This window comes from Leopardus geoffroyi, chromosome C3 (genome assembly GCF_018350155.1).
Source record: "Leopardus geoffroyi isolate Oge1 chromosome C3, O.geoffroyi_Oge1_pat1.0, whole genome shotgun sequence".
NCBI lineage: Eukaryota > Metazoa > Chordata > Mammalia > Carnivora > Felidae > Leopardus > Leopardus geoffroyi.
Window position 1 is genome coordinate 135,365,968 of NC_059338.1, and position 27,764 is coordinate 135,393,731.

The 27,764-nt window shown below is 37.7% G+C and overlaps 1 protein-coding gene across 5 annotated transcripts in view; it reads right to left on the reverse strand.

The window, feature by feature from the left end:
- Nucleotides 1–27,764, reverse strand: part of PREX2 (phosphatidylinositol-3,4,5-trisphosphate dependent Rac exchange factor 2) — a 294,292-nt gene that overhangs the window by 156,719 nt on the left and 109,809 nt on the right. For all 5 annotated transcript variants that reach the window (XM_045454996.1, XM_045454997.1, XM_045455000.1 and 2 more), the window contains 7 exons: nucleotides 21,275–21,424; nucleotides 18,231–18,375; nucleotides 13,606–13,706; nucleotides 5,738–5,841; nucleotides 5,052–5,101; nucleotides 2,195–2,270; nucleotides 174–246 (listed from right to left, as the gene is read on the reverse strand). In XM_045454996.1, coding sequence (XP_045310952.1) covers nucleotides 174–246; nucleotides 2,195–2,270; nucleotides 5,052–5,101; nucleotides 5,738–5,841; nucleotides 13,606–13,706; nucleotides 18,231–18,375; nucleotides 21,275–21,424 — 699 coding nt within the window. The remainder of the gene's footprint in view (nucleotides 1–173; nucleotides 247–2,194; nucleotides 2,271–5,051; nucleotides 5,102–5,737; nucleotides 5,842–13,605; nucleotides 13,707–18,230; nucleotides 18,376–21,274; nucleotides 21,425–27,764) is intronic.

Consider the following 27,764-nt stretch of genomic DNA (forward strand, 5'->3'; position numbering starts at 1 on the left):
CACCAGTGGTGAAATTGAATGCAGATGTGGTGATCCAGCAAGGACAAGTGGCAAGACTCACACAGTTTTGCTGGTTCATCTTGAAATGCCTTAATACTGAGATACTCCCAGGGTCCTAACAAAAACAAAACAGTGAAATACATCTGTAAGCTCCTAGGATAAAAATCCCTTACCATGGTGCATAAATCCATTGTCACAGAGTCCGATGCCAAATATCATTGCCTCTTCTCTGGTACGGCAATCCCCCTGTTAACCACATAAAAATATACCACAACTTAATAGGCAAATAAAGGCTTTGTTCTGTCTTTAACTCATTTGACATTCCCAGCATGACACTGACAAAGCCATTCATTTATTACACCATACATTACTTTTGTAAGCCCAGAATGTACCGAATTGCTATATATCTATATAGATTTATAGATAGATATATTTATCTACTTGATTATGAAAATACCTTTTTTTGACACTAAGTGAAAAGCAAAGATTTAATATTTCCTGAGAAAAACCACAGTGTTTAAATATGAAAATATATAAGTTAACTTAAATTTATTGCTACTACAAATGATCCCTTTCTCTTATTTTTTCAATCTTGTACACCAACTGTGCAGCCAGAAAATAACCAAATACTGAAAACACACTAAATAAAATTAATGAAAAATCATTGTGCATGATCTGTGCTGTCACTTTCCTGGCCTTGTTCTTTAAGGACACCTAAAGAAATCAACTACTGTCAGATGACTTGTAAGACACTGAAAGTAGGTTGTCTGGCTGAGTTTATATGTGCGAGCTTCTCTGTCACTATCCTGCAGAGAAAATAATCAGATCATACAACTGAAGCAATAAAGAAAGCCCAATACAACCTTCTCATATGTTTTTATTTAGAAAACTTCTGGTTTATTCATATTAAGTATGTAATTCATATTAAGAATATATTCATCTATACGAATACGTGTGTGTATGTGTGTGTGTGTGTGTGTATGTATGTATAAACCTTACAGTTGTAAGTTTTGTGGTTATAAAGTGCTGTCTCATCTTATTTCTTCCTAGTCAGGTTGGCCCCTTACTGTTGCCTGAACTCTGTGTTTATTTTCATCCCTGCTTTCACGCCTCTAACCATTCACCTACAATGCATGTTTTGTATGTTTTGTCCACTCATTTGTTTTAAAATATCTGTTGTTAGTCCTAACAAGTTATTCTAATATCCCTGTGCCTGTTTCTCTGTTAGATAATAATTCCAGTAAGTAGTAATAAACACTTGTGAAAATAAAATCCAGAGAGTTTAAGTGACCTGTCCAACTTTGCAAAACTATGTATCAGCAGAACCATCATCAGATGCTAGGTTACCGAAGTCCCAGTCCGTTGTCCCAATTTCTACTACATATAATTTCTAAAGACATTATTGTAACAGACCCTTAAGAAAATCTGAAGAAAAAAAATAATTGCAACCTGGTCCAGCTTTTGAGCAGCTTATTCTATTCTTCTAATGCTCACACTTGAAAAGTAAAAAAAAAAAAAAAAAAAAAAAGAAAAAAAAGCCAAAAAGAGAAATATTGTTTGCTCATTGATTTCCATGGAATCAGAACTTTATTTATTAAGCACCAAATTTTGCTTCAAAACAAAACAACTTTCTTCAGTTTTCTCACAGAGTCAACATATAGTACAAGTTCATGGGAATTCTATGAGATTATAATTTCTATGTGAAACCCTAATTCTGATACCAAGTACAGAACCAATTCCAATGACATGTATTGACCACAATGTTATAAAAGGCTCTGACTCTAGTAAGCCCACTGGATATGTGAATTAGTTTTTATCTAAAGGTAATTGTTTGGTTTAATCTAAAATCTTAACTTCAAAATAGAATACACACTTGCATGAAAGTTCAGTGTATGTGAATAGGTACACTTCAGTGATACTCAAATTACATTTAGTTTTCTTGATGGATCTCAGTTGATATTTTAAAAATAGGAATATCTTCCTCTTGAGAAACCATATAACATAAAAATCAAGTTTGAAGACTCTGAAGTCAGATTACCTAGATTCAACTCCTAACTCTGCTTCATATTAGCTGTATACACTTGGCCAATGTATCTCACTGCGTCCCATCTGGGATTAAAAAAAAGTTCCTAAACCATCTCAAAGTTTAAAGCAGCAGTGAAAGTAACTCAGCAACTTCTATTTATCTATTTACCTGTGCAATTAACCAGTCTATCAGTTTGTTGGCCATGACTACAGATTTGTAGGTTCTTAAATGGTAGTCTTTATCTCTACAAAGGAAACAGAAGCCAAAAACATTAAGCAAGAGGACAAGTAAGTGCAGGAAAACATTTCATTTAATATCAGTGTGCAACAGAAGATTCAATACAATCTGAATCTATTGTCCAAATTATGTCCAAATAAAAGAGGTTTACAAGGTATATATAACACTTGAAAACTCCTCCATTAGCTCATATCAGAAGAGACCCACAATGATATCAAAGCAGGACATTTCTTCTTTGACATTTTCTTATATACCAAGTAGATTATTACTGTTTTATTAACTGATAATAACATAGCTAGAAATATAATATCTCATTAATAAAAGAATAACAAAATAGAACTTCTTCCCTTAAAACAAGATGGACTCTACACACACACACACACACACACACAAGTCCTCAAAATGTAGAGAATAAAGCAACCCTTTTATTCCTGAATTCTCCAGGAAGGCTGGATTTGCACCGGAAGATTATTCGTTCGGCTCTGCTGCAGTGGCACATAGCAAGGCTGTCCTGAGGTAAACATGCTGAGAACCCTGTCATTCATTTTGTCTGATCAGAGCACGGACAAGTGACACCACATCCCCAGGGAACCAAGGGAACCAGCCGACTGTACATCAGCCTATCCTTTCAGTAGACTTCTCAGATCTGAGAAATCACTCAAAGTTAAGTTAGATACCAACAAAGTGCTCCTGATCAGAATGGGGCCCCAAGGGCAGAAATCTATAATTCATTCATTTTGCAGGGCTGGATCAAAGAGAAAATGACAGTCTTTTCAAAATGTCAAAAGATCCGAACCTCAAACAACTTGAAGTGATAAATAATTACTAGCTCCGTTCACAGTTCTTCAGCCCCTGTCAGCAATTTACAATTAATACTTACCTCATTTTATCCACTTTCATAAAAAAAAAAAAAGTCCCTGAAATATGGTTGAAATTTCTGAGATTTTAGTAATAAAAACACTAGGTTAGCCAGTAATCACAGCAGATTCTTTTTTAAAAAAATCCTTTTAGGGGCGCTTGGGTGGCTCAGTCGATTAAGCATGGAACTTCAGCTCAGGTCACGATCTCGCGGTTTGTGACTTCCAGCCCCACATCAGATCCTCTGCCTCCCCTCGCTGTCTGCCCCTCCCCACACATAAGCCCACACGCTTTCTCAAAAATAAACAAACACTAAAAAACTCTTAAAATCTATCTCTATGTTTCTGATACCTCAGTACCCATTTCATTTTGGTTTCCATAAGCATCAATAAGAAGGAAAAGGGTACTCAGTCTATTACAAACCACATGTGGGCCTGTGAATTCTTCACCCAAGCAATTTTTCTTTTTGTAAGTGGAGTTCACACATATTAAAAGCATGACTATCATACATTCCATCCGTTGTATGGCTTTTTTTTCCTATAAATTCTCCCTTGACAACTCATAAACAATGGTCATTTCTAGCGAAAGAATAATTCCTTCATATCAGCTCATACGGAAGGTAACCTTCTTGATAAGAAGTCCCCTACGGCTAAGAGATCTTTTCAGAGTACATTTTGTCACATACAAAATGTACCTAGGTACACAGGTGACATGAAAAATGTAACCACTATTGCTTTTTATTAGTTTAGCAGGAAAACAAATTTAAGTAGCCAATTAGTACTGAGTGAAGTAACCATCTTTTAGTACTAAGTTATCCAAAATAATTGCAGGGTGTCTGCTAGAAACCTAGCAGAGAATCCATAAATATGGGTTCGTTTTCACTTCTTTTCACTTCACAAAACTTGTTTGTGAACATGAACAGGGCACTTTCAGAAGTGATGGGCAAGATTCTGTTTCTTCCTCCAGGATCTGCACCATGTTCTCTATAAAACATTAGTGGGCATTCCATTACACATAAACAGCAACTTCTGAATTTTATTGTTTGTTTTTTAAGCTCTTTCTTTGGAATTGGAAACCAGAATGAAAAATAGAAACATGGCACATCAAACATTTGGATTCCATAGCCGTGAACTGAAAAGTCTCTTCATTCATTGTGGAAATAATACATCCATTTTTTTTTTGTTCTATGTGAATATTAAGTTTCAGTTAATAAACTCTGAATGATATCTGCCCATTGGAAATTAGTGTAACATTACACTACATTCTTTAAGTGTATATGTTACAAAAATACAATAATACTCCTGAACATTTTTATTAGTAACAATAAAAAACTCAGTTTTCTGCTGTCTTTTTAAAGACATAAACTGAAAATTAATTATGATTCCACTACAAAAAGACAGGCATATCTCTTCAGAAGGAAAATCATGGTTGAGAACAAAATTATAAAATTTTACTTATTAACTTCAAAATAATTTTTAATTTTCAAGTACAAAATCTTTTCTTTGGATAAAAAAGTATTAGAAGGAAATATTATGAAAATACACATCCAAGTTTCGATTATACAATTTAATGAAAAAAAACCCAATATACAGTAATCATAGTATTTCCAAATCCTCTCCCAGTCAACTATTACTTACTAAATATTAGCTCTGGATTATTTCATTATCAAACCTGTAGTTTAGTATGAATTAATGGCAAATAATTTTAGAAATCAGAATAAAAAGAATGGAAGAAACTGCATAAATAGAGCCTCAGAAAATTTAGGAATATTTTAAGATAAGTTATTACTTAAAATAATCTTTAAAAGTAAACTTTTCACTTATGGAAGAAAAACAAAGTAAGCCAAGAGGTTCCAACGGAAGGATATTTACCTAATATGTAACATAAATATTTCCCTGTAAGTTGTCCAAAAGTTAGAAATCAGACTCACCTTATCACTGGAGTAAACAGACTATGGAGACGGCAATATAATCTCACTCCCTATTATAAAATAAAGATACGTCAAAAGCAAGGAAGATCACTCAAAGACAGACCAATGAAATTGTAAGACAAATAAATCCACCGTAAACATTCTGGAATCACTGTATAATCTCTACCAATTTGAAAGTTATTCAACTATTATACTACATCAGAAAAATAATATAACTGAAACAATAAAAAGGTTTTTAAAACTATTTTTCTTAAAATGTAAAATTTACAGACATAAGTAGAAAATAAATCTAGGTAGCAATACCTCATACTACACATTCATTACATGTCAATATAAATTTTGGCAAGTGTGCAAACAAAACTGTCACATAAATTTTATATATTTACATTATTTTTTAACTTATTCAAGTATAATGGCCACTTGTTACTACATGTGACATTGTTTTCAATATATACGATCTTCTGAGTAATGCAATTTCATTACTTCCATTTAGAACTACAGAAGAGAACAAAAAAAAGTGATTGAACCCTAAAACTCTTTAAACAGCAAGAAGAATTGAGAGGCTTGCTTACCTATGCCATTTTCTATGGCATAAGAATTCTTTCAAGTCTCTCAAAAGCATTTCATCCTGGTAAAGTATGACATGAATTCTGCTATTGATAAAAGGTTCTGGGAGAGGATGTTACCTTTGAAATGACATCCTGCATCTCATTTCTTGGATAAAATGTTCCATCATCATAGCGAAATCTATATAACATCTGTTCTGGCTTGAATTGATGCTTATCAGTAACTAAGAACATAGAAACAATATATTAAAATACTGACAATGTAAAAAGTGGCAAATACAAACAAATTTATAAAATACAAATTCCCAAACATTGAAACTTGGAGTTTTACTAAAAACTTTTGTTTTCCTAACACAGTAATACTATTTCAGTAAGATTCATGATAAGATTTTGTTATATGATACATTTATAGTTTCCATATAATGATTTAGGAAGTAGAGTTTAGCAACATTCAACTAGCATAGTATGCTGCACGTGTACAGTGTATTACTTTATTTATATAAATATACAAAGTTGTATTTTCTATTTCTCCACAATGCCACAAAGTCAAGCAAAAAGGGCCCTTTAAAGAGCGGATAATCTAATTCGTGGGTTATAATTCAATTCTGAGTCCTAGAAGTGAATTTTAGTATTTATCTGTTTTACCCCACAGCAAACAGGCCAAGACCACACATACACCAATCTTGACCATTTATCCTGTGTTTGGAACTCTGGAGTAGATTATATAATTTCAATATGTAACTTATCCCAAAATTTCAACAGTTTTCTTAAGCTGAGAAATGCTATTCTTACATGTCATTTATTTTTTTTTTCTCAGCAGAAATGAGAACGGTCATCCTTCACTTTCATCCTTGAGATAAGACTTTCATATTCATAAAGACTCCTATTTAACTACCTTTCAAGTTTTCTTCTTTTTAGGAGAAATTATTTTACACACAGTCTGACAAAGACTTTCTTTGGGAAAGAAAAAACCTCAAATTAAACCTCAAAGAGTTTATATTTAAATGTTTTATTTACAGGGAATGCAACATTTGCAGAAGAGATAATTTGCTGCAACAAGCTCTGTTTACACGATTAGATGGAAGACTTTGACCTTTATTTTTGTTAAAAATGTTGAAGGGGGAGAAAAAGTTGTCAGAATTAATTTCCATGAACTACATTTGGTGAGTCCAGAAGAAAGCCGCACGACTTATCTCACACACACACACACACACACACACACACACACACACACACACACGTGAAGTTTCAGCGATTTTACCCCAACCTATCCAAACTATGTGCATGGCTTGCAGCCATCAGATCGACACAAGACTGCTGCCAAAGAAAGAAAGACAACACAGCCTTTTGGCATCTTTTTTTCCAGATCAAGCCAAAAAGAAAAAAGCATGTGTGAAAGAAAAATAATATTGAGAGACATATTTTGAAATCTTATGGCATGTTTCAAGACCAGTTATTTATTTCTTCTCAGCAATCTACCTCTTCTCATTTTTATCTCCTAAGATTCATTGAAATAAATGATTGTCTTGATATTTCAAAATTCAAGGAAACATTGGGCCCAAATGTCTCCTGCCACAATAAAAGAAGTGGTGGTTTAAAATTTCTATTCAAAATGGAGTGCTTTGTTGTATGGCAAACTCTTGTGACCTTGACAACTCATCTTGGGTTAATTTGCAACTCTTAGCTGTTGCCTTAAAAAAAAACAGTGAATAGTTTTGCACTCAACTGCACTCCCCCAACTTCTTGAACATGGAAAATGGGTTTATGAGTTGTTGAGAGTTCAAGTTATCTTATGGGGAAGGTTGCTTAAATGCCATCTTTTAAACAACTATGCGATACAGTGATATTACTAGGGATACCCTGGTAAATGTTTAACAACTGGCTTCCTTGATGGTGGGAGAGAAGAAGTGCTGATTTGTAGTATTCACTAATTTCTGTGGTATTAAATAATCCCACACTGGTCAATTTCAAACTACCATAATAAAGTCACCGAACACAGAGTTAGACGAGCAGTGATACATTATTATTTACGATTTCCATCACACAGAAATAATAGATTTTAAATAACACCAACAATAACAGATAGAAGAAAAATAACACCAAGAACATAGAAAACGTAGTACAACAATTAAGAAGTGATGAGTTTTAATAATATATGAACTTCAGGGTGCCTGGGTGGCTCACTCGGTTAAACATCCAACTTCGGCTCAGGTCACGATCTTGGAGTCCGTGGGTTTAAGCCCCATATCAGGCTCTGTGCTGACAGTTCATAGCCTGGAACCTGCTTCGGATACTGTGTCTTCCTCTCTCTCTGCCCCTCCCCTGTTTGCGCTCTGCCCGCCCCCCCTCAAAAAAACACTAAAAGATTTTTAAAATAATTTATGAACTTCGTTTCTAATGCAATTTATGTACTATTTATTTAATTTTTAATAATAGCTGTGCCTCACAACGAGCTTGCAAATTTTTAAGAAATTTAATTACCAGCTCTCTTAAGTTTGTGCAAGCCAACTTCACACACCACCGGATATAATGAATGAGGTCTCTGAATTCTTGCTTAAGCATTTATAATGTAAATAGTAGACTCAGACAAGAAAGTATTATCAGCATATCATACAGAAAGCATATGCTGCCTCAACCCAATAATTCCTGGTATAGCTGGGCTTTGCTTTTATGAAGTTCTCAACAATATAAGCAATGTGAATGATGGCAATAACAGTCAACTCTTTTTGCATGCTCTCTTTAAAACAGATGGTCCATTCAACTTTATTTTAGGAACTCTATTTCCACTAGAATGCAGCTGGAACCACATACCAATAAAACTAGCACGTATGGCTCATATTTCTCCATTCTAATAAAATTACTAATGTGAAATAGCATAATATGTTCTCTTACCCCTAGTTGTGGGGGGGACTGTACAGGTTAATTTCGGACACTTAAAAAGGGTGATTACTTTTAGCAACAAAAATTCTGTATGCCAAATCTAACATCACCACTGACCAAATCCTGATAACAATAATAGTACAGGCCACTAAAATCAAACTGTGACAAACAATTGTTACAATTTCAAACTTTGCATTTGAAATTTCAAAATAAATTTTAATCCAGAATTTATCTCCTTCTTCCTTTTCAAAATGGTATTGGAGAAAAGTGGTGTCTGAGTTGGGGGATAAGTTGATTAGGACTGAAATTCTCTCATTCTGGTATCCCTTATAAAAAAATCTTATGTTCTTGATGTTTTTTCTCATTAGAGGGAAGCAATTAAAAATATTGTGAGAGGGGCTCTTGGGTGGCTCAGTCGGTTAAGCCTCCAACTCTTGATTTCAGCTCAGGTGACAAACTCATGGATCGTTGAGTTTCAGCCCGCATCGGGCTCCGTGTTGACAGTGTGGAGCCTGCTTGGGATTCTCTCTCTCACCTACTTTCTCTGCCCCAACCTTGATTGCTCTCTCTCTCTCTTTCTCTCTCCCTTTCTCAAAATAAAAAAAAACTTAAAAAAATATTGTGAGAAGCATTTTAACAGAATAAATAAGGGTGGTTCCCTCTCTATGGAACTCTGTAATTCCTTCAAGAGCTTCCAGCAGTTTTGAACTGAAGAACAGATAAGACACAAAATGACTGTTCGTAGAGATATTTAATAAATATTATTTCAACTCTACTTTGTACTAACTTACAATTAACATGAACATGTTTGAGTAGTTGTTCATGACTTCAGGCAAAGTAATAACAGCTTTGTCATTGTAAGGTCAGTAAAATTCCACCCATAAGAGTTATATCTTCAATTTCCAGAACCCAATGCACTATGCAAATAAGTAACTAATTATCATATAATTCCTAGATCACCTTTGATGAAAGATGAAAGCAAGAGTGGAAGGATGGCTTGAAAATAACCTAATAGCTCCTTTCAAAGGACATCCTCTCCCCACACCTTAACTCCTTCCGGCTTTGCAAATAAAATCTGTAACATACTTTAATCTATCATAAGATACCTCATAGTCAAAACAGGAAAACATGACAAAATTAGTGTGTAACTCTAAAATATAGTAATAATCTGGGGCACCTGGGTGGCTCAGTCAGTTAAGTTTCTGCCTCTTAATTTCAGCTCAGGTCATTATTTCACAGTTGGGCTCTGTCCTGAGTGTGGAGCCTGTTTAAGATTTTCTCTCTCCCTCTGCTCCTCCCCTGCTCCAAATAAATAAATAAATAAATAAATAAATAAATAAATAGTAATAATCCCATAGAAGTAAAAAATATTGCATTTTTAAACAGTCTTTTAAACAAATTTAAATAGCAACATCAATTGTTGATAACTTTAAGATCTTTTTTCTCTTATTTCTAGTTCATAATGGTTTGAAGTCACTCAAATTAACAACTTAAATTAACAATCATGAAAACCTCCACTGAAATAGAAATTTTGAAAGTTATTTTTATGACTATTACATGCTGACATCATCATAAAACACTGACAAGTTTATATAATGATTACTCTGTCTTTAATATAATTCCATAGATCTTATATTGATCTGGGAGCTATGCCTGAGTGGCAGAAATTGGATCACTGTTTAACAAATTGGTTTAGCTTTTGTCTTTCCTGAGCATGCAGCTACACTACATTTCTAAGTTTCTCTTGCAAGAAGTAAGGAGCGGCCACATAACTGAGTTGCACCCAAGGACATGCACACAAAAGACACAATGGAAAGTGTACAGGCCCATTTAAAACAAACAAAACAAAACTCCACCACTCCTTCAAGGCAACCTTTAAGAGCCTTGCACTGAAGATCAGTGAGCCTCTATCAAACACCAAAACCCTGTGTGGGGGAGAACACCCAACCTCATCTACCAAAGACTGGACTTTACCTGAGTGACAAAGTAGCTTCTAGAATGTAAGCCACTAGATTGAAACTTATTTGTTACAGCAGCTAGTGTTAACCAATACTTTTCCTTCTCAGTGCTCTCTGCAAAACAAAAAAAGTTAATTTTCCCATCCTATTAGATTCCTGCCTTTCTGAAAGGAAATAGGTCAATAGCTGGATTGCCTGGTGAAGAGGATAAAAGGATAGGCTTAAAAAAACTACTAGACCATAAGAAATAAAGGTCATGTTTACATACCTTAGAGCACCTAGCAGAGTATCTTACATGCAGAATAAAGGAAAGAGTCGGTAAGGAAAAAAACAAACCAAGGTGATCATAAACCGATTTTCCCTTCTCTGTTCTATTGGGAATACATAGTCCCTGGAAGTACACGGTCTAAATGAGAAAGGAATCTCCTGATTTCTGAAGGTCAATGATTGTATGCAAAACCTCTCTACATTCCACCTACTTGAGCTTCAATGGACGATAGGACAAAACACATTCCCTTCTTGACCCAAGTATACACTCGGACGTGGGCTTTGATGAAAGGAAAAAGCAGCAGCAGGGAGGAAAGTCATGTACCTCAACACTTTTTGATATTTACTTACAAGTTTTTGGATGATGCTTTTCAGCATACTAGATGCTAAAGGGTGATTTCATAGTGTTAAAGAATCAAGTACAAAATCATATATAATTTATCGGTATTATCTGTTTACTCAAAATATAATTATTCATTGATTCATTTACTGAGCAAATATTTATTGAGCACCTACATGTGATGGGCACTCCAGGTATTTACTATATATTAACTAACAAGACTCCTGTTCTTATGCTACTTATATTGTGATTGGTGGCTAGAGTAGGTATGGGAGACAAAGAGAGAAGTAATAAATAAATAAAATAACATGATAATTTTAGCGAGTGATAAGTTCATGAAGAAAATTTCAAAAATTAAAAACCCAGTTTACTGGAATAATGGGATGAGTCAGAATGTCATTGAAGACGTGAGTCATGAATACTGAGACTTTTATCATTTCATTTTCTGCTGTATCTCTAGCACCTAGAAAGGTCCCTGGCATATATTAGGAACTAATAAATAATTGTTGAATGAGAATGGCAAGAACAAAGTTGCTAAATACACAGTCATCTTGGAGTGTTCGAGGGAGAGACAGAAAGCTGCAGTAGCCACAGTGTAATGAGTTAGGTATAATTCCATGTGCTGACTCACAGAGGAAGTCAGGGGCCCTATCATGTGGGGCCTTATGGCCCATGGTAAGAGATCTAGACCACGGTAAGAGGTTCTGGACTTCTCTTTGAGTTTAATGGGACTCCAGTAGATGATTATAAGTAGGAGGATGCCTTGATCTTACATCTGTTTTAAAAGGTCTCTTCAGCTGTTATCTGAAGAGGAGGACCATAGGGATAGTGGACGAAAGTGGAAGCCAGGAAAGAGAAGATGGTGCTTGGGAGGAAGGTGGGATTCTGGAAGGGAGAGAAGTGGTCTGGTTCGGGACCTATATTGGTGGTAGAGTTCACAGGGTTTGAGGGCATGAGGGATAAAAAGGAATTCCAGATGATTTCTATCTGGATAGATGGTGGCACATTACATCGGTGGTACCCAGTGCGGTGGGGAAAAACCGGGAGAATCTAGCTCATTTTCACCCCACTCTAATTAAAAACAAAAATGAACACTGAAATACCTTAGCTCAATAGCCGTATTTATTCACAATTACCTCTTTTTCTCTTCTCCCACATTTTGCATTAGAAATTCTTCAAGCTTGGGGTGCCTGGGTGGCTCAGTCAGTGAAGCGTCTGACTTTAGCTCAGGTTATGATCTCACAATTCGAGTTTGAGCCTTGCTTCGGGCTCTGTGCTGACAGCTCAGAGCCTGGAGCCTGCTTTGGATTCTGTGTTTCCCTCTCTCTCTGCCCCTCCCTTGCTCATACTTTGTCTTTCTCAAAAACAAATAAACATTAAAAAAAAATTTTTTTTTAAGAAATTCTTCAGGCTTTACTTCTTACTCCCATGATCACTGCTTTCTTCTTTGTTATTGATGTTCTCAGCAATCTGGTGCTCTCTCAAAACAATCCCCAAATTTGTCTCTGGATCTCTCTCTACCCTGAGCTTTACACACGCATTCCCAACCTCTTACTGAGCACTCCCCTGTGGATGTCTTATACCCAACCTGCTGCAAACCCTTTATCTCCTCCACACCCTCCTCCTCCTGAATAATCATCCCTGTCATCTAGATAGAAAGTTCAGAATAACCTCATCTTGCTCTTCATTCATCTCCCACATCCAACAGTTATCAGACATGCTATTTCAGCTTCACCAGAATCTCCCCAATGGACCACTCTCATCATGCCCAAGAACACAGCCCTCAACCTCCCACTGCCGGGAAAGGCTGGGGTCTCCTGGTGGAAGGGGCTCTCTGCAGTGTCCCAAGTGTCTTCATTCCATGTTCCACGCTGCTGTATCTGAGGGCTCTAAAGCCAAGTTCTGGCCACTCTTCTGCCTAGAAGTGTCCATCACCTTCTCACCTCCTTCAGAATATGCCCCCCATATTACAGCCAGAAAGTTAACATCTTCTGGGATCAGATGTGCCTACCTTTCTCACTACATCCTCCCTCCATATATTCATCCATGAAGTATACTCTGTTGCCATGTGACATTCTGTGCTAGTTCCTGAAGAGGCTACCATGAACTTTTTCACTCCCATGCCTGAGCACCTATACCATTCGTCAGAGTGGGACATCCTTCTGTCCTTCTGTCCCTGTGAGAGTTCTACTCTCTACATTGTGCAACCTTAATGCCCTTTCCCTCATGAAGCAGTCCCAAATACTCCTGTGAGAACCTGCCATTCCTTCCTCCACACTCCCGCACTTACCTGTATTTCTAATTCTTGCCTGTGTTGTAGTCGTTCGTGTTAAAGGTAGCAGATATATCACCATACCCCATACTCCCTGAAATGTAGTTCTGCATTTATTAGTCACTCAAATATGTTGTTAAAAACACATAAGCATCCTATAATGTGGTGATTTGCTCTATGTTAAATTGATTAATGAAATCATGCAATCTGTGGATAAAAGAATAATTTAGTTTTTAGTATTTTATAATTAATAATTTCCTAAAAGAATTACCATGGTGGATGATTCCATTTTCTAACAATGCTTGTCCTAAGTGAACCCCTTCCTCAGGCCTGTGAATCTCTCCAATTTCCAACAGCCATGACACAAATTCACTGCAATAGAAATCCAGTGAAAAAGTTAATTTTTTCCTCTGAAAGTCTATTTGTACCATGCTTTCATCAAGCAGCTATGGAAGGAGTCTCAAATATAAAAAAATATTTGCAGTGCATTTCAGCATGCATTTTTTCACATATGCAAAGCCCAAAATTATTTAAATTTTACTCTATTCTAGGAAACAAATGTCCATAGCTTACCTAAACTATACTTAATAACTATTCAACTACTGAGACCTCTAATAAACACAAATGGAAAATTTTAGAGTAGTTTTAACTATAAAGAGAATAGAAGAGACCCTAAAGATATCCAACAGACAGAATAATAATGATTTCATATATAAGAAACAGACTGTCTGGAATGTGGCTTTTCAGGCACAGAGAACCAGTGTGTTTGAAACTCCAAGAAGGCAAACTAAAAACTAAAAAATGAAAAATAAAAATAAAAAAATTCATATCCCATATGGTGGACAGAATTCTAAACATGTCCTCTTACCCCCCACCCCCATCAAGAATCCCATTCCTTGGGGCGCCTGGGTGTCTCAGTTGGTTAAATGTACGACTTCGGCTCATGTCATGATCTCTTGGTTTGCGAGTTTAAGACCCACGTCCGGCTCTGTGCTGACAGCTAAAAGCATGGAGCCTGCTTAGGATTCTGTATCTCCTTCTCTCTCTGCCTCTCCCCTGCTCGCTCGCTCTCTCTCTCTCTCAAAAATAAATAAACATTAAAAAAAAAAAAAAAGAATCCCATCCCTTGGTTTTGTAATCAAATCCTAATCTAGGTAGTGCTGTGAATGGATTTTGTATATGAAGTTTAAATCCCAAGTCAGCTGACTCTCTAACTGAGAATGGTCCTGGCCAACAGTCAGCACAGAAACAGGACTTACACTTACAGCCACAGAGGACTGAATTCTGTGGACTGAAGTTGCCAGCAAGTTCAATGTGCTTGGAAGTGAATTTGTTCTCAGAGCCTTAAGATAAGGGCCCAGCCTCAGCCCCACCCACAACCTTGATTTTGGCCTTGTGAGACCCTAAGCAGGCAACCCAGTATTGCTCACCTGGACTTCTTTCTCACCTAGAGAATTATGAGCTAAAGAATGGCAGTTTTTTCAAGCCACTAGGTGTGTGGTAACTTATTTTGCAGCAATATAAAATTAATACACACCAAAAGCCATAGGAAAGTCTTACTATACTGTTTTCAAATGTTAAAATTATCTAGTAAGTTCACTGTTGTATCTAAACCGTCATCCAAAAGGAATACTCCAGCACAAAACAATCCATCAGAACTGTCCACCGCATACATCTGCTGTGGCTGTGAAGGACAGAGAGGATCACAGCTCACATCTGTCACCATTTTGGGGTGGGAAGAGGAGCCCCAGATATCACAGATAAGTAGGATGATGCTTTGCAATACAGGAGAGCACCAGCTGGGTCATGGTAATTGTTATGGCCGTGTGGTATCATTAGGAGAACACTAGATACAGAAACGTTTTACAATAAAATATTTTATGGTGCTCATGTTATAAAAACCTAACATTTGAACTCTTACATAAAGTCACAGATACATTTTAGAATGGTTTTAATTTTGCACAGAGGTCAGAGAAGCCAAGCTATGGAAAATGTCAAAAATTACTTTTCCATTTATTCCAAAACCAAAAGCAATGCATATGGCTACAGTCAAATAGCTGAGGGACATGAAATTCTAAAAATGGATATCTAGACTAAAAAGTACATTTTAAGGCAGAAGAAGTTGTTAAAATGCTTTTAATTCTTTTATTAAATAGGAGCCATCCAAAAGAAAGTTTAAACAGAAGTAAAACTTCAGTTTTGTCCTCAATAGCACAAAAATAGTAAGAATATCATCCCCATAGCACTGTCACAGGATTAAATGAGCTGATAAATGATAAAGGCCACAGTGCCTGGCACATTTTGAGCACTTATTAAATGTCAGTGGCTGACAGGTGAGTTGTGCTGTTTGGTATGTAGCTAAAGCATCATTTTGTTCTGATGTCAGCAGATTCCTGAATGTGTCAAAAAATCAGGAAAAGAGCACTTTTTAAGTATTTCTATAAATTAGGAGCATAGGATAAAAAAAGAGAAGGGGTACGAAAGGAAGTTAATGGGTGGCTTTACTGTGGGACTTATTCAAATCACAAGGAGATCCCACTAATGCTCTGCAAAAGGATTGTAATCCAGTCAAAAACAATCTCCACCTTGGGCTGTAACACAGAGGTAGCTTGCTGTTGTGGAAAAAGCCACAATGAACACGGCTAAAATTTACTGTGTCTCTCCTATGTACCAGGCACTCTGGAGAAGGCTTACAATCAATCATTGCAACTAACATGCATTATGGTCAGGGTAAAGGGTTAACAAAACCCTGCTCTTTGAATTAGGAAAACACGACCCTGGATTAACTTTCTAGCTCTGTTTCCTAGAACCTGATGAAGGCAGGGCATCAGCTGTGTTACCAGGCAGCATTCTTATGGTAAAAATGACCCCTGACGGGTAAATGGAATATTAATAAATACCTGGTGAGAAGCCATAGCTTGAAGTGACACTCTTATAAGTAGGCATGTCCCTATGAGAAGTGGGAAGTTATGCCTAAAAGGTTATAATAAGAAATAGTGTCTCTGTGGGGCACCTGGGTTGGCAGGCTGAGTGTCCGACTTCTGCAGTTCCTGAGTTCAAGCCTCATGTCAGACTTGCTGCTGTCAGTGCAGAGCCTGCTTCAGACCTCTGTGCCCGTCTCTACCTCTCCCCCTGCTTGCACTCTCTCAAAAATACATAAACAGGGGCGCCTGGGTGGCGCAGTCGGTAAAGCGTCCGACTTCAGCCAGGTCACGATCTCGCGGTCCGTGAGTTCGAGCCCCGCGTCAGGCTCTGGACTGATGGCCCAGAGCCTGGAGCCTGTTTCCGATTCTGTGTCTCCCTCTCTCTCTGCCCCTCCCCCGTTCATGCTCTGTCTCTCTCTGTCCCAAAAAAAATAAATAAATGTTGAAAAAAAATTAAAAAAAAATACATAAACATTAAAAAAAGAAAGAAAGAAAGAGAGAGAGAGAGAGAGGAGGGAGGGAGGGAGGGAGGGAGGGAGGAAGGAAGGAAGGAAGGAAGGAAGGAAGGAAGGAAGGAAAGGAAGGAAGAAGGAAGGAAGGAAGGAAGGAAGGAAGGAAGGAAGGAAAGGAAGAAGGAAGGAAGGAAAGAAGGAAGGAAGGAAGGAAGGAAGGAAGGAAGGAAGGAAGGAAGGAAGGAAAGGAAGAAGGAAGGAAGGAAGGAAGGAAGGAAGGAAGGAAGGAAGGAAGGAAAGAGTGTCTTCTTTGCAGCATGAGGTTTCCAAGTGAAGGTGGGCTCACATCTGCTCTTTCTCTTGCACAAAAGCTGTCACCTGGGGGCCTACCGATGATAGCCACACTAGCTTGCTGGCAGTTGGGTGGTCTGTTGTGAGGACCATGCTCACTGGAGAAGAGACCCCATGCTGCCCTGCAGGCCAGGGTTTCCTGGCTTATATTCTTCTCATGGGGTTGGGAGCTGGCGTGGCCTATGGCTATTTTGTTGTGTCTACATAATTAATCAAGAAGGCATTCTGGTATGTATTGCAAGTAAGCACTACAATCATCTCCATTTTTAGAGAGGAAAAGGAAGTTTAAACTTCCCAAATCTCTCAACTAGCCAGAGGTAGGAGCAGATTTGCATGGAGACAGTCTGATGGTGAAGTCTGGGCTCTGAACTACTTTTAGAGAGTTGACACTGGCATTTACTAGCTATATGAATGTGAGCACGGTATGCTCCCTGATGGCTGGGTTTTGAATCTTTAAAAAATATAAAGATTTTAGCTCTTAAGTATGTATTTGAGGATTAGAAATAACGTATAGGAAGAAGCCAGCATAGGGCCTGGCCTAAGCAGCGGTACCTGAAGGCGGCCGCCCTTCCCTTCAGTCCTGCAGGCCGAACCCAGCAAGGATTCCCACATACAGCTGTCTGGAGAAACCAAAGGACACACAGCCAATCTATGTGAGAAGCTCAGGTGACTTCCCCGCCTGTTGCTCTGTGCCAGGCTCACTGCATGACCTACTTTTCCAGACTCCTCATCGATAGGCCTTCATGCTGAGCCCAGCTGTCAAAGTTTTGAATTAATTGCCAGCTTAGACTGTGTGTCTTCACTTCTCCAATCTTCTCTGACTCGTAGGCCCTGTACTCACATCCTTGCCAGACTCTGTCCCCTATAGGTAAACCCGCCTGCCTGCCAGCCCCTGCCTGACCCCAACCTCTGCTTCGCCCTTGGAACACAGTACATCCAAAACTGTTGAAGTCATGGATGAATGGATAGATGTCTTAAGTTTTGTATGACTTCTGGCCCTAGATCCATTCCTTCACCCCACTACGGTCCAGGAAATGTTGATAGCAAAGAAATATTCAAAAATGCTTAGAGAAATATTTGTTAAAGAAAAACAAATCATTAAAGGAAAGTTAACACGTGAGATAGTGGAAACATGAAAGAAATACATGCACCTAGACTACCAACCTTACCTTCCAAGGAAGCATTTAGGGAACGTGGTCAGTTTTCTTTTCCTGTCTTTGATCAGATTTCCTTGTTTGCACATCATCTTATAAAGTTTCTCACCCTGTTCGGAGATCATTACCCAGGTGTCTTGCTCCATTCCTAATTTTAAACCTATCAGAAATGAAACAAAGGACAGGTACTGAAAGTCTCCTCACTCACTCATGCCTTCGTTAAACAAACATTTATTTCACGTCTACCACATGCAGGGGATTGCAGACACAGAGCTCCATACGCTAGGGCCCTGATTTTCAAGAAGCTCTTGGGATACCAAGGAGGCAGTCAAGACAGGATCTCGAGGGCCACATAGCACCTTGTGTAAATTGTGCCCAAAGGCACATGGTTTGGCCACTGGAGGAAGAGCAGCTGTACCTCAAGCTCCCTGCACCCCTTCTGCAGAATTAGATCGGCACAAGTGGACCGGCTGGCCCTGGAAACAGCCTTAAAGGAGAAACTGTGATACAATAAAGGCATATTCAGAGGATCTTGCCTCCACACAGAAATATTAAGAAGGTTTCACAGAAGACCAATGTTTAAAAGCAGAGGGGTGAACGGTATTTCCAGAGAGAAAGACAGAGAGTTAACAAGAGCTACCTGAGGTGAAGCAGCACAGGGGCACAGCTCCAGGCCCTACATGAGAGGACAGTACACACTGGCGGGTTAGTTAGGGACCTTGCTCAACTGCAGTTTCCATATACTTCATCCCTGAGGTATCAGGGAAGCATGTAAGGGTTTCCACCAGAGGGAGGGGTAAAGCAGGGCAGGACAGGAAAGAAAGTTTTGTTGCTTCAGAAACAAAGCTCAGATGACAATACAGGAACAAAGTGAAGGGGGCAGGGTTTAAAAAGAGGGAGACCATTAGGAGGAACCCTCAAAAATTCAGGCAAGTTGAACCCTGAAGACAATAGCAGGGGCTACAGGGCAAAGAGAATGATGCTGAGACATATCTAGGGAGCAATACTGATAGGATACAGCAAAGGGTTAAATGCAGGCACGATGGAGAAAAGAGAGATCAGGATGCCTTCTAGGCTTTTGACCTGAGAGCCTGGAACTGGGGAGTGGGGGGTTAGACGCATTTCTGAAAAAGGGATTCAGGTAAGGAGGCGTCCAATACTGTGCATATTGAATTTGGACGTTCAGGTAGAGTCCAGGAGCCAGCAGAACACATGCGTATGAAGCTCAGGAGAGATGGACAAAGTGGCAGTGTAGATGTTGATGTGGATCTGGTGGCAACGGGTAACCCAGGCAAGGACCTATCTTAGAGGAGAGCAGTGTGAAAGCTGAAAGCCTGAGAACGCCCACAATCTGGGACGTTTGGACGGGACTGACAAACTGTTGCAGAAGAAGAAATACTTGAATTATTTTTAGTTTTCTGGCTACAAATTTTCTTATGAAACTTTTATTTTTACAATGGAGGGGCAATTACCACTTGTCAGTAATAGGGAATACTCCATCAAGAATAGAGCCTGTTCACATAAACTAATTTATACAACATGCTTATTTGCTTGCTTTTCTTTCTTTCTCTCTCCTTTCCTTCCTCCCTTCCTTTTTCACCTTAGGTTTATCTGTATGCACAGCCATTCTGAAAAAATAAATAAAGGTTCAACTTGATGAAAAATTTATTTTACCTTTTAAATGACTTGCTATGCTATTTGAATTGATTGCTGGATTCAACAAAACTGAAAGAATCAGCTATTCGGTATTCATAATCTATGTTTTAAATTTTTCTAACTAGTTCTCCATCCAAGATCAAACAAAGGAGTTAAGTATTTGAAAATGCTTTGGAAATGCTCATATAAATGTGTGCTATGAATATTTTAATCGAAATAGGAGCTTTGTATGTTCTTCAAGGAAAAATTTCTGAAGATCGAAGAAAGGGTTCTTTGTGCTTCAAAATTTCATCAGCAATGGGATATTTTATTCCTAAGTCTCTGGGAAAAGGAATACATACTGTCTTGTTTCTTATCAATTATTGGGTAAAGAAATTAGTAGTAACACAAGCATTTCTATTTCTTGGCTGAATTAAAGAAATGTGCGTAATTGCAGATAAACGTCATACAATTGAATACTGCCAGATCAAGTGCCTTTTGCGAATCTTGCTAAAAACGTGAAGCAATTTTGAACCAGGCCTCCCTCTTCATGTGAACAAACTCCTTATTGGCTTGCATTATAGTCAACGGCATTGTAAAAAGTTAATGTGTATCCCAAGTGATTTATTCTATAATTAGGACACTAACATATTTGGTCTAGAGATTTTCACTGTACTGTTACATATATAGAGAACAACTGTTGGAGGCCCTACAACACTGCCTTATACTATGGAAGTTTGTCTCTTACAGGAAAACTCTGAGATGATGCTTTAGAAATGGCGAGAATAAGGTGCAAAGAAAATTTAACAACTTTTAAAGCAAACGAAACTATTTGCTGTAGACTGAATGTTGGCATGCCTCCCAAATTCATATGTTCAAACCTGACATCTAATTGTGCTGGTGTTAGGAGGTAAGGTGTTTGGGAAGTGATTAGGTCATGAGAGTGGAGTCCTCATGAATGAGATTAATGGCCTTATCGACAAGACCCCAGAGAGATCTCTTGCCCTGCTATTATGTGAGGACACAGTGAAGAGATGGCCATCTAGGAACTGGAAAATTGCTCTTACCAGACACCAGATCTTGGGCTCCTAGCCTCCAGAACTGTGAGTTATAAATTTCTGTTGTTTATAAGCCACCTAGTCTGTGGTATCCGTCATAGCAGCCTCAACAGACTAACATAATATTTAAAAGACACTGCTGGCCACAATATAATTATTTCACTAACTATACAAGGTTTTTCTTTTCTTTCAGTGATAATATTAGAAGTATCCATAAAGTATTTTAGCATGGGTCTTACCTCACTTGCAAAATCCAGGTGAACATCACACACCTTTTTACTTTCTTATAATTTCTGCCCATTGTCTGCTTTCTTGCTAAGGTAGAATCTTCACAAAAGTGTAATAGTGGCCAATTCATACACCCACCTTTTCTCCGTTCTCTTTCTTTCAAAATAGCTTCAAACCATTCGTGCTTCTCTTCAGGTGTTTTTGCCATGCACACGAACCATTTATTTTTTGCTGTGTTATGTATTTTCCATCCATTGATAACAATGTGTCCACTACTATGGAAATCAGCTGGAAATTAATGGGGGTAAAGGTGAACAACAAATATAATATATAAATTATATCAACACAAACATTTAATTCACAAAAGTTCCAACACCACTGAGTTCTTAAAAGTATCTTCGCTTTAAATGTGTGAAATGAAGAACATAAAAATAAAAAATCAAATGTTTGTATATTAAATGCAGTTAGTGCTCAGGAATAAAACACTTCTAACTCTTAATATTAATATATTACATGAAATTAAACATCTGGAGTATTAACATTCCTTTCCTCTATGTCCAAAAATATTGTTAAAGTTCCAAAAGCAATAAAAGAAGAACGTGTAAAAGAATTTTCATCTCAATAATCAAATATCCAAGGTGTCAGATTCATCTTGCCTTTCTAATACTCATTTGAAATATTATTCTAGCTTTCAAAAGCAAAGTATATCCCCACTGAACAATTTTCAGCTGTTTCATGAACCACACAGGAAGAATCAGAACAAATCAATGGAACATACCAAGAGCACATTTACCTAATCTTTAATAAATGGAAAGGTACAAATAAATGTCAATCCATTATCCTTGCTCATGAAAAACTGAAAAATGTGCACTCTTTAAAACCACATCATTCCATATAGGAAGAAGAAATTTTTCTTTGAGTATGAATTCACATTGTCTTTTTTTAGGTCTCCCCATCATTTTGGCTACACTGTCATGCTAGATTTGAAAATGTCAACAGGAAACCCTCTACGGCAGTTCTGCCTAATAGCAGGTAGGGAATAGTGATGTTACTTGTATCCAGCATTTACTGGCATGACAGTCTGCAAAGATTTCAAAATGAAAAAACATATGACAAAGGCCTGAGTCAGCACCTGCACCAATTTAAAGTGACACTTTTCATTCATCTCCCTGACAGTCACTAAATAGTAATGGTGGGTGGACAGGAGGTGAGACACAAAACGTTAAAGGTGGTTTAGAGAAATAACTTTGTGGCACTGTACTTGTTTTTTGTTTCTTTGTTTTTTCTCAAATGGCCTTATTTTATTTGGTGAGTTCTGAGTAGAGGCAGACATGATGCCCGTAGTCTTTTTAGCTCCAAAATCACCACAAGGTATCTGCGACCAGATTGACTATTCCAAAAATGCATTCTCAAATGATTCTGTATATTGAGGGTCTTTAAAAACTCCAACTTATAGTGGGGCACCTGGGTGGCCCAGTCAGTTAAGCTTCAGCTCAGGTCATGGTCTCGTGATTTGAATTCGAGCCCCACATCTGGTTCGTCACTGACAGTGCAGAGCCTGTTTGGAATTCTCTCTTTCCCTCTGTCTCTCTGCCCCACCCCTGCTTGCACTCTCTCTCTCAAAATAAATAATAAACTTAAAAAAATTCCAAGTTATACTTGAGCCAGGAGAGAATTATGTTAGATATTACTCTATAATATAATATATATGTTATAATATATATAATATATATGATATGTGTGTGCCATAATCCTGTTAATAATAACAATTTCTGATAAAATAAGGATTCAAATGGCAGAAGATTTCCCCCATCAGGAAATTGCCATATGTTTTATTTTTATTTTATTATGTTTATTTATTTTGAGAGAGGGAGAGAGAGAGAGAGAGAGCGAGCAGGGGAGGGGCAGAGAGAGAGGGAAACACAGAATCCAAAGCAAGTTCCAGGCTCTGAGCTATCAGTGCAGAGCCCCACGAGGGGTTTGAATCCCTAAGCCATGAAATCATGATCTGGGCCGAAGTTGGATGCTCAACCAACTGAGCCATCCAGGCGCCCTGCCGTCTGTTTTGAAAAGGAATTTGTGTACTTTTCTTCTTATCTTTACGTATTTAGTTCATGTTCATATCCTATATAAAGTAGCAGAACTTTTTAATACACGTCAGATAAATATCAAAGGAATTAGTAAGGAAGTAAAAATTATTAGTTCATAATTATACCATAATCCCTTGTTACTACTTATAAAAATAACCAACTGAGAAAATAGGATAAATTGGTGGGAAAAAAAGATCAAGTTGCACATGTCCACATAGACCCCCCTCCCCGCATGGGTCACTTTACAGGGACAATATCACAAACAAGCATAAGCTTTTCACACTCTCCCTTCTTCCACAATCAGACTGAGATCAGCTAAGAGAACCCAGCACTGCAGCCTAAAAGACCCCACATTCCCACTAATGATATTACCCTTCACCCACACCCCAGGTAAAGAAAATCACCATAGCCACATGTAACGTGTAGTAATAAAATATTGGGCTTACTTTAAAAGGAACATGGTGTATTCTTTCCACAGAACACAGAGGAACACAAGTTCATCTACCAGGGTGATGCTTCTGACCCTGCACACCACGTACCCTGGGACAGACACCTCTGCAACCTGGGTGTTCCTTCCTTCCCTCCCTCGACTATTTGAGTCTGGCACTGCTCTCTTCACACCCTGCTGACTCTTCCTTCAACATTTTTTCATCAGGCCATTCCTTACTTCAAAAGCCTTTGTTAGCTCCCCAATGAATCAGGGGAAAACATAGAGGATTGCTTTAGCGCTTCTCTTTAAACTGACCCCTATCGAACAATGCCATTTTCCACTGTGTTCCCCTGTGGCCCTGCCACTGTTTGCTGCTTTCCTCCTCCTTGTGCTGTGACTTCTCACCTGTTCTCTAGGCTGAGGCTCTCATCAAGCCACCAGCCCTGCTCTCTGCCTCAGCAACTCTTTCTTCTCTTTAAAGTGTACCCGCATCTTCCATGAAGCCTTGCCTAAGCACTACAACCCGTGCATTCAAACTTCCCTTGGAAAATGTATGACTGAACTCAAAACCAGACAGGTCAGCACATGATTGCATGTGGCTATTGTTTCATGTACAGAAAGCAAGACTGTTAATTGACTGCAAAATCTACTATGTCAAATGATAGGTACATCTCTGTTCCAATATAATATTTTGAAAGAATAGCTTATGTCACCTAATAAATTAAAATGAAAGGATAATGTCACTTTTTAAAGTTTATGTGCTAACTACTTTCTATCACACTAATTTTAAAAATCATAAATAATTTTAAACATATATACAAATACGTGAGTACATATATATGTATATACATACATATGTATCAAAATGTAGTATAAATATCATAATGATATCAGTTACCAAATTATCAGTGTTATAAAAAATAAGCAATTGATTCTCATTTATTTCAAAAGAAATATATGATGTATTTAGTGATATATAAATGGCTTCATAATTTCAATCACAGCACATTTCTCAATAACTTCATTATTTTTTTTATAATTTTAAAAAATATTCATTTATTTTTGGGAGAGAGAGAGAGAAACAGACTGCAAGCGGGGAGGGGGGCGGGGCAGAGAGAGAGGGAGACACAGAATCCAAAGCAGGTTCCAGGCTCTGAGCTGTCAGCACAGAGCCTGAAGTGGGGCTCGAACTCACAAACCACGAGATCGTCATCTGAGCTGAAGTCAGCGTTCAACCAACTGAGCCACCCAGGCACCCCCCAATAACTTCACTCTAAACAATAAATTTGAATTGAACTTATTTATAAAGAACAGCCACATAAAGATCATGGAAAAGCCTAGCAGTGCTTTTCCTTAGTAGAAATTTAAAAATATTGTTTTTACTGAAAGAACATTAATGGCAAGTGCAGGAATTTTCACTTATATTTACATCTAAAATATAATTCTATAGGAAGTGTTAAAAAGGAATGGAAAATTGTCATTCATTAAGTGTAGAATATCCAAATTCAAGTCTCCAGGCACTGATGTTTTTCCAAAAAGAGAAAAATCCAAGGGGCAGCCGAGAACAACTCACTAATTACTTTGAAGCTATACAGTTTGCAAATTCCTCACTCTTAATCCAGCATAGTTTTACATAATGAGATGAGGTTTTGCTAAAACTGATACTACTATAACTCTCAGTGGAAATGCTGACATCCTTTCAATAGCATGAGTTTTAATGAGATGGAAGCTAGCCAAGTACCATATACTCAGGCTATGAAACAGAAGAAACTGCCAGAAAATATTATTCAAAACATCAAGAAACTGATGTCTAAACAATGTATTTAACTCTTATTCTGGTGATCAACAGTGTGAATGCATAAATTTTTAAGAGAAATTTTAAAAATTAAAAACTGAGAACAAACTGAGGGTTGGTGGGGAGTGGGAGGGAGAGGAGAGTGGGTGATGGGTATTGAGGAGGGCACTTGTTGGGATGAGTACTGGGTGTTGTATGGAAACCAATTTGACAATAAATTTCATATTAAAAAAATTATAATTTACATTATGAATATTTAATGTTGAGAAAATTAGTTTTTGGAATAAATCTTTGATTTTATCAAATAATAGAAGAAAATTTTCTGGCATCCAAAATAGCATTAGCCATTATTTATGGCAAAAAGTTAAAAATTAAAAAAACAAAAAAAGAGGTTCGAGGGATGCCTAGGTGGCTCAGTTGGTTAAGTATCTAACTCTTGATTTCAGGTCAGGTCATGATCTCACGATTCATGAGTTCAAGCCCCACACCAGGCTGCACGCTGACAGCATGGAGCCTGCTTGGGATCCTCTCTGTCTCTCTCTGCCCTGCTTGAGAACTTTCTCTCTCAAAATAAATAAATAAACTTTAACATTTATTTATTTTTGAGACAGAGAGAGACAGAGCATGAACGGGGGGAGGGCCAGAGAGAGAGGGAGACACAGAATCTGAAGCAGGCTCCAGGCTCTGAGCTGTCAGCACAGAGCCTGGTGCGGGGCTCGGACTCACGGACCGTGAGATCGTGACCTGAGTGAAGTCGGACTCTCAACCGACTGAGCCACCCAGGCGCCCCGCAAAATAAATAAATAAACTTTAAAAAAAAGAGAGAGTCTAACTGATTTTTCCTTTTGAAACTAAAAATAGCTCCCCTGACCTTTTTTTTTAATTCTCAAGAACACTCCTTTAAATTAATAACATATTGAAAATGTAAGTGTATCAGGAAAGAACCCTTATAGTCTTAGTCTTTTCAACATTGTAAAGTTATCCTACTTTTTAATTAAGAATGTATTCAATTCAGGTTACACAACAATAAATATGGCTGATAAGGTAACTATGGTTTATCTATTTGACTATTAAGCAACAATAAATACTATGTTATGTGGTGACAAGGCATGAAGATAAAAAGATGACTATAATTCACATAATGATTTTATTTAATTGAAAAAAGGACATAAAACTAGAGTTCATGTTTTTAAACATTTTTGAAAATCTATGCATAAAAAGAAAAATTGAAGGAAGTATTAAAATTCTCATTTACTTCTCTTTATATTTTCAACTTTTTGTTATTTTCAAATTTACTTTATTTTTTTTTTAAGTTTATTTATTTAGAAAGAGAGAGTGCGTGAGAGAGCAGCAGAAGGGCAGACACCGAGGGAGGAGAGGATCTTAAGTAGGCTCCACACTCAGTGCAGAGCCTAACATGGGGCTTGATCCCATGACCCCGTGACCATGACCCAAGTCAAAACCGAGTCAGATGCTCAACCGAGCCACCCAGGCACCCCCAAAATTTTCTTTAATTAGCAAAATTTAATTTCAAAAAACCCAATGTGTTCAATATCTTTGAATGGTTTCAAATATTTATATTGAAAATGGTAGCTGAAACTTTCTTTAAAAATCCTGTTCACTTTCAAGAACACCTTAAAGAATAAAAATTCTCCATCTTACCTAATTCAAATTTGACTACTGTCCTGCAATCTATGGTTTGCCCAACATTGAACTACAGATCACATTTTCTAAAGGTCACCATTCTTGCCCTTTGTCCAACTACACAAATAAACTTGTTCTTAAGAAAGAATTTACAAATGATCTGGTATACTTTTTTTTAAATATTTATTAAATGTTTTCTTATTTATTTTTGAAAGAGAGAGAAAGAGACAGCACACAGGGAAGGGGGGCGGAGAAAGAGGGGGATAGAGGATCTGAAGCAGGCTCTGGGCTAACAGCAGAGAGCCCGAGGCGGAGCTCTAACTTGTGAACTATGAGAGCACAAACTGAGCCAAATTCGGACGATTAACCGACTGAGCCACCCAGGTGTTCCTGGGGCTACGTTTTGAATGAATTTCCAAGAATATACTATGAAAATTACAAAGAAATTTAATTGTAGAAAGTTTGACAGTTTTCCTACATAGCTCTTAAGCTGGATACTTTTTATGAATCATGTTTAAACTGATATACTCATAAACAAGGAACAGGAATTAAATTAGAGGAATCCCCCAGGGGCACTTGTGTGGCTCAGTCGGTCAAGTGGCCGACTCTTGACTTCAGCTCAGGTCATGATGTCATGGTTCATGGGATGGAACCCCATGTTGGGCTCTG